General features: G+C 48.5%; 1 protein-coding gene across 1 annotated transcript in view; it reads left to right on the top strand.

The window, feature by feature from the left end:
* The first annotated feature begins 8,882 nt into the window (after nt 1-8,882).
* LOC144138015 (nose resistant to fluoxetine protein 6-like) overlaps nt 8,883-20,189 on the top strand; it is a 141,538-nt gene continuing 130,231 nt past the window's right edge. Inside the window, exon 1 of the mRNA XM_077670055.1 lies at nt 8,883-9,478. Coding sequence (XP_077526181.1) covers nt 9,163-9,478 — 316 coding nt within the window. The 5' untranslated portion in view covers nt 8,883-9,162. The remainder of the gene's footprint in view (nt 9,479-20,189) is intronic.

The following is a 20,189-nucleotide window of genomic DNA, read 5'->3' as shown; positions in this document are numbered from 1 at the left end:
CTCCTGAGCCGTATTGTGGAGGCCTAGGCGTTCACGTCTGGCAGTGGGTGCATTCTGGGGAATTCGCAGTGCTGCCCTGTATGCCTTTCTAATTAGATTATTAACTTTCGCCAGATCCGCATTAGTGACTCTAAGGTAGGGGAGGGAATAAGTAATCCGGCTGACGACAAACGCCTGTACGAGCCGTAGCCTCTCCTGTTCTTTGAGCCCATGATTTCGGCCGGAAATTCGTTTAAGGAGTCCAATCGTTTGATTTACATGGGAGCTTAATTTTGAGATGTATTGTGTGTTGCCTCGGTTGCGTTGTATTACCAGCCCTAGCACTTTAAGGGCAGGTACCTCTGGGATCAGGTGACCATCTAAGAAAACTGCGATGTTTGGGGGGCTTCGCGATCCGAATTTAGATGGTAGAAGGAGCAGTTCGGATTTGACGGGTGAGCACGCAAGGCCTGCCAGCAAAGCTTCTTCGGCGACTGCTTGGGCCCCTTGCTGCAAGGTGTACTCGATTTGTGCGTCACTACCGCCGTTTACCCATAGCGTTATATCGTCCGCATAGAGACTGTAGTGAAGGTGGGGTATTACTTCTAGGCGTTTGGGAATATTAAGAATGGCCAAATTAAAGAGTAGGGGTGATAATACGGCCCTTGCGGGGTACCAATGGAAGGAAGAAAGAGAATTTTCGATTTGAGATCTCCTACTTGGAGAAACGCCGTGCGCGACGTGAGGAACGCACGCACGTAGTTGTAAGTGCGTTCCCCAGGGGCCATCGATTCTAGACCGCGCATGATGGCGGCGTGCGAGACCCGATCGAAGGCTTTTGTAAGGTCCAAAGCCAATATTGCTGCTGTGTCGCGCTTGGTAGTACGTGTTATTACGTTTCGAGATAATTGGAGCAGGACGTCCTGGGTGGATAACCCGGGCCTAAAGCCAATCATTGAGTGCGGAAGAGCATCAGTAGATGCAAGGTGGAGCGTGAGGCGAGAGAGGATGATGTGCTCCATGACTATACCTATGCATGAGGTGAGTGAGATGGGTCTGAGGTGATCGATGGTAAGAGGCTTCCCTGGTTTCGGAATGAGGGTGATCTGGGCGTGCCTCCATGCCTGGGGGAGATAACCGAGCTTCCAAAAGTGGTTAAAATAATCTGTAAGAGCCGATATTGAGGAGTCGTCCAGATTGCGGAGCATCTTATTGGTTATTCCATCCGGCCCCGGGGCTGACCCGGGCCGGAGAGCAAGGAGGGCGCTGCGTACCTCTGCTTCTGTAATATCTGCATCAAGATCAGTATTTGGTGGTCCTTTATATAGTGGGAGCTGTTCGGTGTCACCAGTGGGCACATATAGAGAGCAAACTTTGTCGAGTAGTTCTTCATCGGTACCCGGGAAATTTTGTGTGACCATTGTAAGCCGATGGGTCTGCTCGGTCTTCGCACGAGAGGGGTCTAATAGATGCCTGAGGAGGTACCAAGTGCGTTTCATTCCGAGGTTTCCCTTCATTTGATTACAGATTTCATGCCACTGATCTTGGGCAAGCTGGGCGGAGTACTGCTCAATTTCAGCATTGAGGCGAGATAGTTTAGAGCGCAGTTTTCTGTTGTGTTTCTGTTTGCGCCATCTACGTTGTATACTGCGATATGCAGCCCACAAATGCTGTAGGTGGGAATCAACCACATCTGAAGGAATTTCCGGATCCAGCGCGATACTTGTGTGCCGCGCATCTTTAAGCATTTGTTGAGCCCAATTGTCTAATCCAGATGTACTAATTTCGGGGGGATCGAGAGTTTGGCGTACTTGCCGGAAGTCGTCCCAATTCGGTAAAAAGTCCTGCCGAGAGCGGCGGCGCACGAAACTGGCTACTGTCACGTCCGTTTGGAGGATGAAATGATCACTTCCTAATGTGTCAGGAGTGGATGCCCAACATGCGTGTTTGACGTGATAAGTGAGGGTGAGATCGGGTGATGAATCACGCTGCACGCTATTGCCTATCCTAGTTGGAATCAACGGGTCCGATTCTGTAGTAAGCCTATGTGCTTGAATCTGATCCCAGAGAAGTCTGCCCTTTCGAGTACAATGGTGGTATCCCCAGGCTGTATGTGGCGCATTAAAATCGCCTACTATGTTAAGCGCATGGGGTCCTACCCTCTGTTTAGCAAAAGAGAAGAGGAGATTAAATGTATGCCCTGTTTCCTTCGGACTGCTGTACACGTTGAGGATGTACAGCCGCTCAGCGTCTCTTTTGCTCGGAAAGAGAGTCACCAAATCATGGGGAACAGCGATGCCATCAAACTGTGTGCGCTCAGCAGGAATATTGCGATGAACTAGTACTGCTGTTGTGAGGTTGCCGTTACCCTGAAATGCCTTATAGCCAGGGAGCTTAACTAATGAGCCTACTTCTTGTAACGCAATTACCGTAGGGGGAGTTTCCGTCGCCTGGGTTAGAAGTTGCAGGGCCTGTCGTTTTCGCCGATACCCCCTGCAATTCCACTGCCAGACGCGAATGGGCCGCGGGTCCTTCTTATTCCCTGGAGATGTCATAATTTAGGACGAGGGCCGGATTAGGATTGCAGAGGGTATTAATTTTGTTCACGAGCTCTTGAACGCTGTTGCGCAATTCTAAGCGTAAGGCCTCTACGTTAGCATGGACATTGGATATGCCGGCTTGCTGGGCTTGATGAATATTCGAGCATTCGGCTTTTTGCTCCGTCAGCGCCTGCTTACAGGATACCTCGACCTCAGTAATTTGGTTTTGGACTTGTTCGTCTGGTGTAAGGGGCGATTCAGAGGAGGGCGAGTCGTCTGAGACCGCCTTGCGTTTAGGGGGAGGAGGAATGGGAGAATTGGTATCCTCTTGCCTAGGGGATATTAGCGACTTGAGAGCTTGGTTTTCCTGTCGCAGAGCCGCATTCTCTTGGCGGAGGAGGGAGATTTCAGCCCGGATAGCATTGAGTTCCCGAAGGATATCCAGTGAGGGGCTAAGGGGAGGCGGTGGGGGATTGATTGACGAGCAGTGGGCAGGCGCTACCGGGCAGCTCACCTAGTGATCCGGGGTGGCTTGTTGTTCACCTACAGGCGCATGCTTATGCTTGGTATGAAGTCCTTGTGGTTGGCCGGCTGGTGGCTTGAGGGGGGATCCCTTGAGGAGACCTTGGCGGCCGGCGGGTCCGGTTTTCAGCAGTGGTGGAAACTGCTGTCTATCGCTTTGTCCTTGGTTTGATAAGGCTGGAGCACCCGTTGTGACAACTTGGGCGTATGTAGGTGCCCGCCGTCGTGGTTGATATCGACGTGGGCAGTCAGCCGATCCGGTGATGTGGGGGCCTTCACAGACTATACATCGTGGGGAGCAGTCGTGGGGTTCGGCGGGGTTAGTGCCACCGCAACGGGGGCAGCGGGGGGCGACTTGAGCATTGGGGCACACATCTTGTCGGTGTCCCGTGGACCAGCAGGCATAACACGCTTCCGTCTGGCGGCGAAACGGCTTGCATCGGTAGAGCGAAGACCGATACCGAATCCAAAAGGGGACTTTCTGACCATCAAACAGGATCTGGGCCATGTTTGACGAGTTCAGCCGCTTAGCGTCAAGAATGTGAAGGTCCGGATTGTAGCTACATATGCTGTCGAACACTTGCTCAGGCGTGTCGTCTTCTGGGATATTAAATATGACACCGAGTACGCTGTTGGCTGGAGCTGCTACGTGAGCAGAGACCTCATATTGCTTCCCGCGGACCGTCAAGGAGGTCATACTTGCGTACTTGTGGGCACGTTCCTCCGATGGGGTGCTAATGACGATGTAGTTCGTGGTTTGTTGCACTCGAACTTGGTCTTCACGGTTCGGCGCAACGTGAGCTTGAACGTGTATGGCGTCGGCAAGTGTAGCTTGGGCTAGTGACGCAAGGGCCAGGCCTCCTCGGGGACGTAGGACAATTTTGATATCAGTTGCCGGGAGTGGCGTCGCCGGCGGTGTCCGCTGAGCCGGTCGCTTGCGGTGGGATTGTTTCTTCGAGTAGAGTTGGAGCGGACTTACTTGCTCCGCCGTTGCCTTAGCAGCCGAGCGTAGGACATGCTGGCGGTGCCTGATGGTTGCCCAGCCTGGTCGTTCGAATTCCGCGGGGTCCATTTCTTCCCCTTCCACGGTGTTCTTCATGATTGGATATTACGCGGTGGCCGTGCACGCGCCAGAGCGGCCGGTGCACGAGCGCAGCTGCGGCGGCGACGATGAGGAGAGCGAGGGTGCTAGGCCTGATCAGGCCTAGCGAAGCCGGCGTCGGGGTGTGAACTTCGGGCACTCCAAACTAACCTTCTGGTGGTTCGATAACCGAGATGGTGGTGTCCAGGTGATCCGCGTGACTTGCCGGTTACCGTGGAACCACTCTCGATGGCGTGGATAGCGATTACCCAGCGTAAGCGGGGGCGAAACTCGGAGCCGATGCGGGGGGCTTGTGCATCTTGCGGCCCTCTAGCGGGAGCCTCTACTTGCGCGGATGCTCAATGAGCACCGCTGATAGCGGATGCCTAGCACGCACGGTAAAATCGAAAAATGAGCGCGCTACCGCGTAAAATTATTATTTACTCAAAAATAAGATGAATTCAATCTTGTGCGTCACTGTTTTCTGCCTTACTTTTTGGGGTCGATAAATTCGTGAGAAGGCGCGCTTTCGCCATAAGTTTTGATTTCATTTTGTCGTTTTGTTTCCGCATAAATGTCAGAAGGTAAAAGTTAGGCTATGTTCAGACTACCGACATAACAGCCATATTGTGTGCTATGGACGTAATTTTACGCCCATAGATCACGTAACGCCTTTTGCGTTCAGTTAGTTTGGGGTACGACCTCCCTGGGCCTTCTCAGGTGGTTTCTCGGAAGGTCAATTCAACTCACACAAATTCTTTTGGGTGTGAAATTGTGGGTCCATGTGTCTCGCTATATGCTTGATTATTTCGGAATATTTTGGCATACGCGTTCTCTCCCTGGCTTGAAAGTGCACCACCGACGTCTCTTCTTTTGATGGACGGAATACAGAGCCGAGTAAGAGAACAGGGGAGGAAAGCGGGAGGAAGGCGTCCAGTGCAGTTCGGCGCCCACTTTTTGGCGGCGCACAGCGACTGCCGTGGTCGCCCACTCCTAAGACCGGCACTGGTCGAAACCTCTCTCACGCATTTACACCTGAGCCCTCGCTACTTTGAACATTCGCATTGCGGCTACACAAAGCGAGCGATGAAAGTTCTACTTACCCCCAGACTACGGCATACCCACAGAAATGCATTCAAAACGCTTTGTACAATCTCTAGCAAAGTCTGTCATTTCTGATTAACTAAATCAATCAATCGATAAATGGAGAAGCATCTGAAGGATGGAGTGCAAGAAACGCGTCGGTTTACTCTGAAGTAGGTAAGCGTAATCTTAAGGCAAACTCGGAGTTACATGCATACGAAGAGTAGGTTGATTGATTGATTGTAGGGTTTAACGTACCGACGCAACGCACCAGATGAGGCGCGCCATAGTGGAGGGATTCGGTTTAATTTTGACCGCCTGGGGATTTTTGAGGTGCGCCGAAATCTCGTACCCACGGGCGTTTTTGCTTTTCGTCTCCATCAGAAAAGCGGCCGCCAGGGTCGGGAGTCGAACCCGCGTCCTCGTACTCAGCAGCACAACACCTTAGCCACTGAGCCACCGCGGTGGGTGCCTACAAAGAGTAGGGCAAACCAGCAGAGTTGTATTGGGGAACGCCGTATCAGCAGGAATCTATGTTCAATGCAATTCACGCATGTTCAAGGGAACAAAACAGGTCAATTTAGACCCGTCTAGCGACGAAAGTGAACTCATTGAGCCTTGCTTGCGCACCTGCAATGAACTACTTTCATTGGCTCGCCCTGTAACTTTGACGCGCGTGCGTATATGCCTCCACATTTAAAATTCTGGTCGCGGGTGTGCAAAGCTCAGAGATAAAAGACAATACGACAATAGCTATATGGTTCTGCCGGAGTGTGAAGCCTCTCAGTGAAGGTATTAGAGAAAAAGAATGCCGCACGAGACGGAAAGCTCGATGCTAAGCGACAGTCACAATTGTCTGAGTGTGGCAATGCAGGTCATTTGGAAGGTGTCCTCTGCAAGCGTGCATAACCGACAAACAGGAGCAATTCCCCCCTCTCTCGGCTACCACTCGAATTCACTTTACTCCACCGATATTTCATTTTTAGTGTTATGGTGCGTGCCTTAACCTTCCATATTTCCGTCGTGAAAGTATGAAGACGGAGCAAAAAAACAGCCTGAGTATTTGCGTAAACAATGACGGCAGAAGTGGGAAAATACGCTTGTTCATAGTACCACTCCCGTTCGTGGAACAACCCTCCCAGTCCTTTTCTGGCAAACTAAATCTTCACAGCAATACGTTTCCTTAGCTTTGCATACCCCTCTCCTCCCATTGGAATCGTTGTATTCGTAGCATTTGGTGCATGGACGCTAAACTTACTATTCAGTAAAGAAATCGGTCACGTATACGAAGCAGCTTTCACAAACGAGTCGAATGGTGTCGTAAGCACGGCCATCAGTGTTGAGTAATCCTTATGTGTCTTTAACCAGAGTCCTTCTTACACGCGACTGTCCTAGACACGTGCAATACTTGCAATCAGGGACTCTGGTTCCGGAAATTTAATTTGCCACATCCTGCTTAGCAGCATAACACCTTAGCAAGACCTTCAATACTTTTTAGCTGTATCCTACAGGCAATCACCGTGGACGTCTCGAGCAGTATCGTGTTATCAAGGTACACTTCGCTGGGAGCCGACATGCTTGATATTCATAAAAAGAACACTTTCACCCGGCCTTACCTAAACTTTTCAGTTGGCGAATGGTACATACTTGGGAAATTAACTTTTAGCGGTCAATTCCCCACTCTCAGTGGCATGCGATGTAACTCACGCATTGGCTAAATGAACGACCATTATGTCCTCGCGCTCAGGTACCTCTACATTGAATTTCCACCTCATATATTGCGGTCCACGTACCTAGAGGAAATTTACACTTGGGACTTATTATGGGGTTTAGCGAGACGTGCCCGAGTAGAGGGCTCCGGATCAATTTCGAACACCTGCCGGGAATCTTTAACGTGCGCCGAAATATCGGCATATCTTTCAAGAAGAGGAGCCACCGCGCCAGGGATCGAACCCGCCGTCTTGAGTTCAGCAGCGCAATGTAGCCACTGAGTTTCACGCACTCTGGTTTATCTGAAACAAAATATACGAGACCCGCTGTTACCAATTGTGTGATGACATAAAAAATTATTCCTTCATCGCCAACTTCAGTTTGCGTCGTCAATTTTGTGCCCTCAACAGGCCCATCTCGTAGGCGCCTTCGAGTCCGTGCAGAAACATGCGGTGCGCTTCCGCGGCAATTATAAACCATGATTGAGTGTCCCGAACATTAAGCTCTCCCTCTCGCTTAGTGCCTTACAGACACAGAGAAGGATTGGCTTACTTTGTTGTACAAAAACACCCTTTCGACCTACTCCTACTCCAGCGGCCCCGTACTTCATGTCGTTTAAATAATAACCTTAGCTACCAACGTCTTCATAGCAGAAATAAGGCGTTTAATTCATTAGCCTTGTCGAGGGTGGTAATCTCCTGTAATTATGTTTTTGATTATATGGTTACATCCGTGCTCCTGGGCATTTCTCAAGTAAATTTCACCACTTTGGGCTGTCCATGCATTTTCCGGCCTGGTCTTTCTTTGTATAAATAGCTTTTCACATTGTTATATTACAGGTCGGTATTTCTTTTCGACAAAACGTTTTTCTGATTATCTCACTTACCCGGTCTTCATTTGCTGTGATCTCATGTTTTCATGCAATTAATACCTCTGGTTAATGGATGCACCGCTTTGTGAATGGCCACTCTTGCATTATTATTTAAGTTCCTTTTACTCAAAACTCCTGCAGAGAAGCCTGTGAGATAGTTTTAAATTAACGAAAAAATAGATAGAATTCGAATGCTTACATTATTGACCATTGCGTTTGCTCATCGCAAAAAAGCAAAATGCGCTTCACCTTTCTTTATTCCATCAGCTTTTCAAGAAATCTTGTTTAATAAACTGTTGCACAACCATTAAAATTCTGAACATCTCCGGTTACAACAGAACACCCTATACCAACTCTGCAGAAGTGGCTGAATCTGCAATTAGGCGGAATCTGTTGTGACACTTGTCTGTCTGAAGTAGGCAGAGAAAAGAAAGGCCGCGCTGATACATCTAATCCGCAATGATTGATGACGGCGATATCGATGAGGCCGCGCGTATTACGCCCGTGTTTCCTTATTGTCCTCTTGGGCCAGCCGCCGCAGGCCTGCGTGCCGGAGTCCTTGACCTGTCGCCTAGTCGTTCTTGCGTCGAAAACAATTGTGCTGCTGCATTCGCTGCTTGCGGTAGTTTAAGCAAACTTTGTGCAGCGCCTTTGACAGTGCGTTTTTGGAAAACGCTATAGTGTTGATTGGATGTCCCGGACATGTCGAGGCTGCAATAAGCAGTCTGGACAAAGATTTTGCTGCGTATGTATTGGTAGGCACAATTTTTTTGCATCCACAGCCATCGACGCCTGCACAATAAATTTGTGCATTTTTCTTTGTTCACTCTCAAAGCAGTAGTTGGTCAATACAAAACAATAAACAATTTGTTTTTTTATTTTTTAAATCAACCTCGTTGGTGCGGCTTTCTGATAACAACCAGCCTCCACACTGGGACATTGGTAGAACTTGCGAAACCTTCCTTCATAAGGGCCAACTGAGCACCAATAGTTTTCTCTGTAGCTATATGCTTTTACAACCTGTGTAGGGCGGCAGTACGTAGGCTGCGAGCATCCTCCGGTGACGTTGCATCCTCCGGTGACGTTACACGTCCGATGGGAAAGCAGCGCTTCGCACTCTCTTAGACGTACGCCTAGAACGCGGTCAGGCAACATATGACAGAGTGCGGCCGGACAACTCCCAACTGCAGTGTTCGCCCTCCGCCTTTTACCCGTCAAGTAACGTTATTACAAGTTTGTGTGAAACCAAGCCGAGAAACATCATTATATCAGAATAGTTACTCGCGAATCGTGTGTTTCGACATCAGGGAAGATAGCGGTTATACGGCTGGAGTTGGGAAATTTGCTCAAAGGCCTCGCAGTTTTTAGAGAGGACCATGAGAACGTGGAGGATGTTGTTATTGCTCGCGTTTTTGTTACTGTCTTTCTTGGGATTTTTAGAGAGGGCCTTAGTCGAGGGTGCGGCACTGGCGACTCCCAGCTCCAACGGTTCCTCCCAGTCCGCCCCAAGCCCGAGCCCGCGGCGAGAACACCTCGCCGCCACTGTACGGCGCTTCGCCGGAAGCCTGGTGCACGACGTGCCGCCCTGGGTCAGGCAGCGGCTCCTCGAAGCCCCCGTGTCCACAGAGTGCTCGCTTGGCCTGCTCAAGATGCTTCGTGGGCTCTCCGACCTCGAGCCCTGGGCGCTGCGCAGTGAGTTGTCCGATTATATACTAGCGAGGCCGATACGTAAATCTCCGCGGGGATCGCGGAATGCGCGGTATGCCTGCTGTGCATTGCCCCTTTTGCCACTGCATCCAGTGTCAAGCATAACGGTGAAATATGGGCTGTACTGACTCCGTATTCTTTAATAATAAAGAGTATAGCGATCTCCTAAAATATACTAATTGTACGATATATACTGTACTGTATACTGTACGATATACTGTAGGATATACGATATACTATACGATATAGACTGTACGATATACTAATAGAGAGTATAGCGCTCTCTGCCTTTGCGTACGCTTAACGTTAAATTTTCGCGGCAGGCTACGTCGGCACCCTGCGGAGAGTTTTAGTACAGCGTTTCGTCAGTTTTGCTTTTCGGCACGCTAACGCTTGTGGCCCAATCTGTTGAACCGAATGCGAAATGACACTCATCAGGCCGAATGAGCACCTGGAATTTTGCACGACTACCCAACCAGCAGAACCAACCGCCGTCCAATTACTATTGAATGCAAAACATGCACAAAATGATAGAAATATTCTCCTAAGTAAGCATAGCGGAAGCATTAAAGCCCCGAGGTTACTTTTTGTTTTGGCGATCGCACACAACGCGCAGATCCAAAGGACCGGGTTTCTTGTATACATTTTATTCGACTCAAAAACAATACAGAATTCTGTTTCAAACACACGCGACCTAATGACGTAACTTCTTGCACTACGAGGCGAAAGCACAATAATAAAATGCGATTTTTTCCCTCCATTTGTGCGTAAACATCCAACTCACTTTACGCAATTTGCGGGAACAAACAGCAAATAACTTCACTCTGGCGAAAGCCGAGAAGGCTAAATTTAAAACCGCGCACGGGTTGAGCCGTCGCTTGTGATGAAATTCCGAACTCCCAGGAGCACACCGTCGCATTCCGCCGTGACCCGAAGGCGTCAAACATAACATCGAACGCCAGCCTGCAGGAGCTTTGTTCGGGTAGTCAGTGATGGCACGTTAGTTTTGATCACCGCTAAAGCAAAACCAAAGCACGGGACCCATTTAAGAATACAGCAGGCAAAAACGTGTTCTGTAAAATGCAAAGTACTTCTCACAGAGGAACAAAAGCATTGAGGTGCTCCGATCTACCTGCCACCATGTTGTGAACGCAGGGACACCAATCGCCTCAGCGTACGCTTGCTCTTTTGCGTAAATAGCATACGTACCACGAACGTACGCTATGCGAAAGAGTAACATAGCGTACTACGCATGCGCAGTGCACCGACGTAACGAAGTAACGTACACTAAGGTGACGGAGCCCTTTCTGCGCTCTTCTTTCTCACCGTTTACTGAGCGGAATGGGTGCGACAAGGGGCTCCGGATCCCGCGCAGTAAAATGCCTCATGTTTCGCTGCACTTTCGCAAAATTTGAGCCCAAGTAATGGACTGTTGCTAAAGATATGTCTTCAAGCGGAACGTCCTCACACTAAGACTCATCGTGGTATAAATGGCTTCCGTATCGGGATGCGCTGAGGGCTATTACTGGCCTGCTCCGTCACACTCGCTTCGAAGAGCTGTACCGTTATGTTGGTTTGCACACGCTTGGGGATACTATCTTTCCGCGCATAGCAGGCGCCAACGACCATCGCCACTTGACACTGCAGAGACGCCGCCTGCTACGCCACGATGGTGAGCGACTACTAGATGAGCCACCCATCCATCCGCACGTTCACTCATGGGAAAACGTGCTGATTACAGAGCGGTGACCAGGATCCCGGAAAACTGCTCGTACTACTCATGCGGCGCAACGTGCCACACTGGTGCTGAGCACCACAGGCACCGACGCCGCGGATTCGCGGACATTGCGTGTGTACGTGGAGGCCTCATGGCAACCTCGTACGAGGACTGTGACACTTGCAGCTGCAGCGGCAGACAGTAATGAGTGCGGCGTTATAGCCTAAATCGTCGACCGGCGTGTGCACTTTTCACGGATGTGCCGAGGCCTTATGTTCCTTATTAGAGTTCCACGGAAACACTCTCCAGCACGCTGTATTAAACGATCATGCAGCTCCGTGCACGACACCTTGCACACACCCGCAAGTGTACGGTGGATCCCTCGCCATGGTGGGAATCCCGGTAATAATAGCGTCCACAGGCTGGCGAGCGAGGCATCTCCGTCGTGCCGCCGTTAGCCAGGGGGATAGCATTGCCAGCGGAGCCCACTTCGATCCTGACGAGGAGCGCCAGCGTCGCCGACATACCCGGCGCCTTCACCTCCAGTCACCAGTACCCCAGAATCTGCATCCTCTGACTCCTGGCTTATCACGGGGTGCGCAGGTTTTTCACCGGGCCCGTTCCGGCTTCCCCATAACCGCCGACGTCATCGCAAGGTGGCAGAAACGGCACATTCCCTTTGTGACCCCGGGCAACGACTCCCAGCAAGGGAACAACATACCGCCGGCAGGTTCTCCGATGTCAACCTCGGCGGGAAACTCCCCTTCTGTAGACCTCGCAGGACTTCAGCAGACCGGATCTGCACCCAGTTCCTCCCGTTCTCTCTTGGACCCCCATGTGCTCTACTACACTTGCCATGGCACATCCTAACCTGACCATCCGCACCTCGTTAAGTCTTGACCGGGCCTTGCCGTACTTCGCTCCCAACACCGCTTAGCGTGGGCTCACTCATACGCAGAGTAGATTCGTCCCTCTTGGCGCGTCAAGGATACATTGACAGCACTCTGGAGATTCGGCTGTGCGGCCTCGGTGGCTGGACATTATTAGCGTCCTTCCTGCACTCGCATTTCCCCTGCGGCCTCGGGCCATGCTTTCTTAATAAAGTTTGCTTCTTGTCATGTTTTACGTAGCCATCCGTACGAAATACTAAAACTCTGTAATTCCACGCCATACGTTATGGCTGGCCGCTACTGCATGCTGAAAAGAGAGATGGAGGTTTTTCTGAGATGTTGATATAGGGCGACATTCAGTTTCCAAGTCTGTGCAGGTAGGAAACTTCCGGTGCGATGGAGAGCTTTAATTATCAAGGTGACAGGTTCCTGTACACCCTTACACCGCCGAACACGATGATAAATCCCTCTTGCAGACGAAAGGAATCCTGAGAATTAACCTTAGAGAGCCTTTTAACATCGGAGCTGTTTAAGCTTTAATTTCCGCCGTGGAGCGTTACCAGAAACCTCAGTACACCTGCGCGCCGCCTCGCGTTGCCTGGCAACTACCTGCGAGAGCACGGAGCCAGGTAACTTTCCCGCACCCCACTCGTGTAGGGCGGATTCCGCGGCGTGTATCTACTCCGCGCTCCTGTCTGCGAGCCACGGACAAGTACGAAGGCGGAACGTGACCCTGACGTCAAATGCGAGTAAAAGCTCCGAACAGCCGGCGCGGCGACACACATTTCGCCTCCTCTACTCCCTGCGTACGCGCTGCTGCTATGGGGAGACCGAAGAACGACCGCACGCCCGCAGAAGAAGCAGCTCACCAAGAAGAGCGCCGTACTGCCAAGCGAGAAGAGATACTTCGCCGCTGAGCTGATCTGGCGAAACGTCGGCGAGTTGCAGAAGAACCGGAGTTAAGAGCTCCCGTACATTGTACATACCTTAATGATCGAGTGTTCATTGCTGTTTGGGGGACTAACGACGACACCACGCAGAAAACTTGGACGAGTCTCCAAGCATAATCACGCATAAACATTGCCGAACCAAGAATAAGCTAGGCGGGCCCGGCTGCTTCGCTGTTTGCCCAGTCTTCGCACAACTAGTGTGAACCTGCCCCAATTTTTTACAAAAACAAGAAAATGTGAGGAATTTAGAAAACGCGGAACTGCTCGGGCTGGAACACATGATGTAAGCGTTTAAAGCTGGACGCTACCTGCTATGCTGCTGACGTGGAATGGTGTGCTCTATTTAGCAATTGGTCAAGAAGATTGCGGCAGGATTCAAGGCTAATCAGTGGACAGCGCTAGGTGTAAAGGAAGAGAGAGAGAGAGAAAGCTTTATTGGACACTGAAGAGGTTAGCCCGACAAACGGCGGGGCTTGCTACTTCAGATGGGGGTGAACATAGTGATGCAAAACAAGAAAACAAAAGTAGAAAAAGTACGCAGCAACAATGAATAATAGGGAGAAGAAAATAAGATCAGGATGGAACGGAGAAAAAATTTACGGCATGACTGCTACCGGCACTCTTTAGAGCTGCATCACTTTTTTGGTCCGTGGCAAAATCACGCCGACGTGGCGCGAGGGACAAAGGCTGTTAACTTTTTTTTAGGCGCAAAGGAAAAGCGCTGCCTGCACTGACTTATAAATGGAAATTCCGGTCGGTAAGGGATAAGGATCAGGTCACGTGGTGGAGTGCTGTCGCGGAGCACGCGAACGGCCCGGCCTACACTGTGTACAATTTGTGCGATTTAACTGCAAAGGGAGAGACAAAGTCCAGGAATGGTCCGTACTGGCAGCGGGAGCCAAAACCCTCAGCATCTTAATCCCGGAAACAGCATTCGCCTTGAGCAAACGCTTACTCTTGTGGCTTGAAAGCAAACGTGTCTCTACGATATACGGCCAGAGCAAGCTTATTTTCGAACGCTTCCGGCCCACGGATGTTCGATACGGGAATGTCAAAGGAATGTCAGTTTTCACCACCCTGTAGTCATGTAGCGATGCGATGAGGTTTTTAGGGGGGGGGAAGCCCATCGACAGTTTTCGAACCACACAAAACCTATTTTCGACAACTAAGGCGAAGGAAGTTTTCAATGCTTTGCTGCATACTTTGGGCAGGGTTGCGTTGTTCAATTTGTTTTATTTACCACCGAGAGAATAATGATTATCCGCATATTTAAAATATACCTTAGTGGCCATATATACATATTTATTTAAAGAATAGAAGGTTTTAAACAAAAGTCACAGGTATTTTCTGCGTCATGGAAAAAGCGCATTCAGGAAAACCAACTCCTACTCGCACAAGAATCCTTAATAAAAACCGTAGCCCTCGCAAGTACTGACAGTGTAGCACCCTTTCATTTTTCGGCGTTTTCTTTCAGTTATTTTGCCTGTCTTTTCCAGCAAGTCTCATATTTTCGCATAATAGTAGAGGTGGTACCTAAATATCTCACCGGAGTCTTGCTTTAGCTCATATTTGGAAACGTGGCGGCAATTTATGAAGTGGAGCCATGCGAATTTCGCACACACTTTCCCCTTCAAGCTGCCTTCCCGTTACGCCCTTAAATATTTTACTCTCTGCACAGCAAGTGCACTACTCTTTCTGTGCAAAAGACAGCTACGTCGACTGCGTAAGGTCGAGGTTTAACTTGAGTATCGTGGAGCTGACACAGACGTATAGAGTCGTTTACAATAATTTTCAGGCGCGGCGTCTCAAATTACAATTACAACGCAGGTGACTGAGAGGGCAGCCTTTGCGCACCCACGGTTGCACGCTAATAGAGACCCCGATGTCTTACTAACAATTGACCAAGCTGTTCACTTCCGAATCGCAAAGGCTGCTTTATCACCCCATTTTATCCCAGCGCCTGCATTTTCACGGTTTAAAATAAACTACAAAATCTCATCCTGCACAAATGAAATGCCTTTGCCAGATCGAGGTGCAGAACGGAAGCACCCGTAATGCCGCAGCCCTTGAGCATCCACCTGCCTTTACGGATGTTCGTCAGATGATACGACCTTTGAAGTCGCACTGTCGTATCACCCAATTAAGTCGTCTATGGACGTCGGTAGTCTCTGTGAAAGAACACATATAACAACCTCGTATTCCATATTAGCCAGAGAAATTGAATGGTACGATCTAACATATCTTTCTTTAATGTGTGGCATTCTTTGCCGAGCACCCGCGCAGCGAGGACCATGTAACGCCCGGCATTTCCACAAAGATGCAGATTTGGTGGAAGTAACACCTTTAATCGTTATAATAGCGTACACGGAGAAAAATGGCCGCGCAGCCTTTTGAAGACGCAAGCATAAGGAAAATAGAAAAAACATAATCTTTTACAAAAGTGATCTGACAAAATAAAAAATTTGCATCTGATACATCTCCCCGAAAACAAAAGAATTAACCAAAAAAGTCCGCAAAAGAATGTTCGAAATACGATTAGAAAATAGCGCAAATGAGCAAACCGTATAACGCCCTGCATTTCAACAAAAATGCCGATTTGGGGGAAGTAACACATTTAAACGCTACACTAGCGTCAACTGAGATAATTCATCGAACAGAATTTCGAAAAACCCGGAATAATAATAATAAAATTTTCAAAGCAATTATCGGGCACAATCAATAGTATGCTCCTGATACATCTCCCCCAAAAACCGAAGGCTATAAAAGCGCGCGAAAGAACATTCGAAATACAAATAGCAAATAGCGCAAATGTACCAACTCGGCAGTACGGCTTGTATGTTATAAAAAATAGAATTATCCAAGTAAAGGCAGTTCATCTCTATAATAGCATAAACTGACGTCGTTGGCGAACAGAAATAAAAGGAAATAAAAAAAAATGAAATAGTCCAACGTCTTTCTTTCTGATTGCCATATTTTGCTCTAAGGAACTCACACTCTAGACAAGCGGCATAAGAATGCTACGCATGAGGAGACAATTCTCTGCATTTCTGCCGATTTGTTATTATCCCTTTTGGACATTGCTGTTGCTGTACGACGGTTGCAAAGCCAGGAGGTCGTAGGCTTCAATAAGTACTGCCGCTACCCCTGGGGATAGCTTGTTTGCGAACAGTTGACAAAAACCGCCCCTGAGTCCTTGGGGCCAAGCACCTCGGTGCAGTTGTTTTTATCAAGGTAAATGCAAATTCATTCGGTTTAGTTCAATGTATTTTTCTGGTCGGTCAACGAAAACACGCTAGCCCTCTGGTTAATCACGAAGGAGACATCCTGCTGTTTTGGGTCTTATTCTTCGGGGCTGTACTGAGCTTTGGGGATCGGTTTAGTATTTCGAACCATTTATGATTTCGATAGTGACAGTGGCGTTATAGTAGGTACAAGAGTGTTCATTTTCATAACGTAAGCAGCTCGAGCGTGGCACACTTCCCGAATGCGTCAAGAAAGCATTCCTTTCGTTTATGCTACTTGACTAGCTCCATGAAGTGGTTTGATTTTCTACTGACCGTGCGAGGGTTCAGTGCATTTTACAGCGGAGGTGTCTAAGGCTAGGATCCAGCAGATAGTCTCCGGCCAGAGACCGAGCATAGATGAACAATTTTCAGCGTCTAGAAAACATTATTAAAAATAAAAAGACGTCGTAGGGGCTCCATACTTTCATATCAGACGGCTTATATTGCCCCTGAAAAATGTCCCTCAATCACTGAATCTACGTTTAGAAGTGGAGCTGCCTTTAAGCTTGGTCTTTGTGAGCTGGCTTTCCCACATTGCGTGTGGAACAGGCAAGTACAGTCATCTAGGGAGAGTAAGGTTACAGCCCCACTTTTAACTATTCTCCACCGACGCTGTCTGTTTCCCGAGTCGTGTATACTCCTCGGCACGAGCGGCGTTTCTTTCCCCCAGGGCACTGCGCAATTCCGCGCGCTCTTCGGTGGCCACCAGTGCGGCGCACAAGAGGCGCCATTGTCTCTGGTGTGATCTGGCTGACGCCGGGCGTTCCTCACAAGGCGCACGCTCACGTGCGCTCGGTAATTTTTCTTGATATTTTTTGCGAGCCTCTCACATTGGGCAAGACCACGTGCAAGCGTGCAACACGCCGCTGCACACGAGCCTTTATATCATGTTTTGGGCAGTGACGTAGCAGCTTGACGGGCACCGGTGAGGCCCGGCGGAGCCATTAGCGAAGCGAGCGCGAAGCTATGCACAGCTGCGCCAGGGGCTGCACGCAATGTGAGGTGACTTCATTGCTACGCGAGGTTTTTTGGTGCGACGGACGGATAACGCGAAGCTTAAACAGCTCTCTTGCAAATCCCATGAGAGCATTACCTTCGCTGAACAGGTCTCTTCACAGTATCGAAGGGCTGCGGCGTTTTTTTTTCTGCGTTTAGAAAAATGTCTTGATACAAAGCCAACTTTATCGCGAATGGTCCGCACAAAAGATCTTTAAGCGTTGTGTTATTTGAACCTTCCAAAACCGACTACAGGACTACTGCTGGTGTTAATACGGAAGTTATATTTGGGAGAATTTAATTTACGGTTCTTACTTCGGTATTTCACATTGAAGTTGCAAAGTTTGGGGAATAGCTGTTTGTTACCAATACATGGGCTTTTACGCCGTGGAAACGGACTGCTGTATGTTTCTTTGTAGGATAAAACTCCAGTCCTTCCAAGTTTCATAAATCATCACAAAGTACCGATAACAAACTGCGAGAAAAATAAATAACTTTACATTGTATGACCACTTGCGCTGCTCAACCACATTTACAAAGTGGATGTCAACTATTCCTTTCTTCGAATTTAATGCAATTGTGCTTCTCAATACAAATAAGCTTAATATTTTCCTTACAAAACTCCCCCTACACTCTGAGTTTTTTTCTGCCCCTTTATGTTTGATTCCTCCGATGACTGTTTCTGCGAAGTCTTCATGTTGTAGTGGTTTAGCATTGAATTTTCAAATTTTGCAGCATTTAAATTCAACAACTTTCAATGAGCTTGTACATTTCTGATTCCTATATTTCTTACTAGCAGTATTACCCGGCGGTGCCCGGGTGGGCCATTATATTAAGGACAGCAATTGGTTTTTGTTAGTCGCCATATTAGGCTGCTTCATTGGGAAGTGGTACGCAATCGGGAGCGCCTGCCTGCTGTACACAGGCTCCTACTGCAGTACACAGTACACAGTGCAGTACACAGGCTCCTACTGCAGGCGCGTCGTGGTAATGTGTAACGACTGGTACTCGTGTTTTACTCCAACTCTCGCTGAACAAATTGCACCAAGATGGCGCGTTTGAGCGGATGAGTCAGTGAGTGAAAAAGGTTTTATTGAGCCGGCGAAGTGGGAGTGGTTCCCAATTTCCGAAAGCCATGTGATGAGTGGGCAGCCTTCGCTCTAGAGGAAGTATTGTCTGGACATCCAGATCGCTGTTAGTCAGCAGGTTCTCCCACAGCTCAAGGTTTGGAGAATTGGATGGAAGAAGGAGGAGCTTGGTTTGCTTGCACTCTTAATAAGATATGAAGAAGAGTGCCAGGTTGCAACCACAACTTGAATTCGACAGGAGATTGCACTGAGAACACATGATGGAGGCCGGCTGGGTGAGGGGTATTCTTCCTCGCAGGAAGTGCTATCTCAGAAGATATGAACGATGCTCATCTGTACAGTTTTATCATAAGTAACATGGGCTCCCTACGGGAGGCGCGAGGTTGCAGGAAGTCCCAGCAGATGCCGAGGGCTAACCTTTGCGCTTTTTACTGGTACATCTTCTCTTTTACATTTATGATATATGACACCTGCTCCTACGGGAGACGCGTAGTTGCCGAAGGTGTCAACAGATGGCGACCGCTAAGCGAACGCGGGAAAACTCAACTGTATTTTACGTCCAAAAGAATGCAGAATAAAAAATCTCGCTGGCCTTGTTATCCGCATGTTAGGACAAAATCCTTAAAGTGGTTTTTGGGCAATTAAATGGGCAGCATTTTCAAGAAAAAACGAATGGGAGATATCAACTGGATGGGTGGTTATTAATGAAAGTATAAAAACACAGTGTTTTCACGAAATCCCGCTTGCCTCTATTGGGAGGGTGTCATTGAAAAATGTTCTATAACAGTGTTGAGATACGTGAGTAAGTTGCCTATCTCAACAAAAACCAGTTCAATATCTCCGATGGCGGCCGGTAAAAAAATTAATACGTGAAAAACTATTTTACCGCTTTTCCCTCTCTCCATGGTGGAATTTTTTAAATTTTAAGAAATGTTGATCTCCAACACCGTAATTAGAATGTGCCCTTGCAATCTGTAGCCGTTTGAAAGAGCAGTTTGTCTAGACGTGTACATAACCTGTCAGGCCTTTTTGGCTCATCAGCCGTGTCATTTGTAAAAAACAATTTGACCCTTTTAGCGGCGTCGCCGAGCGAAATCCTTAAAAACGGTACTGTGCATTTGTATGAGTAACATATTCTAGCAAAAATCAGTTGGATAACTGAATCGGTGAAAGATTTATTTGACAATCTTTAGGAACACCGTTTTAGTTCCGGAATGCGGAATCACCTCGTTGGTGTAGGTTAGGGCGAAATCCAAAAACTACTTTTTAGGTATTCTTAAGGGCTACTTATATCAGCAAAAATCGCTTCGATATGTGAATCGGTGACCAAGAAAATCACAAATTCGCGAAACCACAATTTCGCCCTTTTCTTCGGTTAGGAGGGCAATTTCTGAAAAACCCGCCTTAGTGGGCGCCTACTCAATGACGCAAATAAACTCGTGAAATTTCAAGTCTCTAGGTCTAACAGTTTTGGCTGGGCGTTGATGAGTCAGTCAGTCAGTCAGTCGGGCACTTCTCTTTATAGGTATAGATTATCAAGTAATTATCAGAAAATCACATTCGGTTTCCGATGCAGCTTTTCCACTTTAAGATACAGTTAAACACACGTATTTTTTTTACGGTGTAGCATGACCAGTACCTTCGATGACGGCAACCACAAGCCCCGGATACCCTTCCGAATTTTGCCCAGATAATATAACGGAAATATTTTCTTCACATCGAGCATAAAGCCTGTGCGGACGTTCGTATACTCCAGTCCAGCTCTCATCTC

The sequence above is a fragment of the Haemaphysalis longicornis genome, unplaced genomic scaffold (assembly GCF_048455015.1).
Source record: "Haemaphysalis longicornis isolate Haplotype H1 unplaced genomic scaffold, Haemaphysalis longicornis Haplotype H1 scaffold_1, whole genome shotgun sequence".
Classification (NCBI taxonomy): Eukaryota; Metazoa; Arthropoda; class Arachnida; order Ixodida; family Ixodidae; genus Haemaphysalis; species Haemaphysalis longicornis.
Note: the sequence above shows the minus strand (reverse complement) of the source record. Positions and strands in the feature narration are given on the sequence as shown.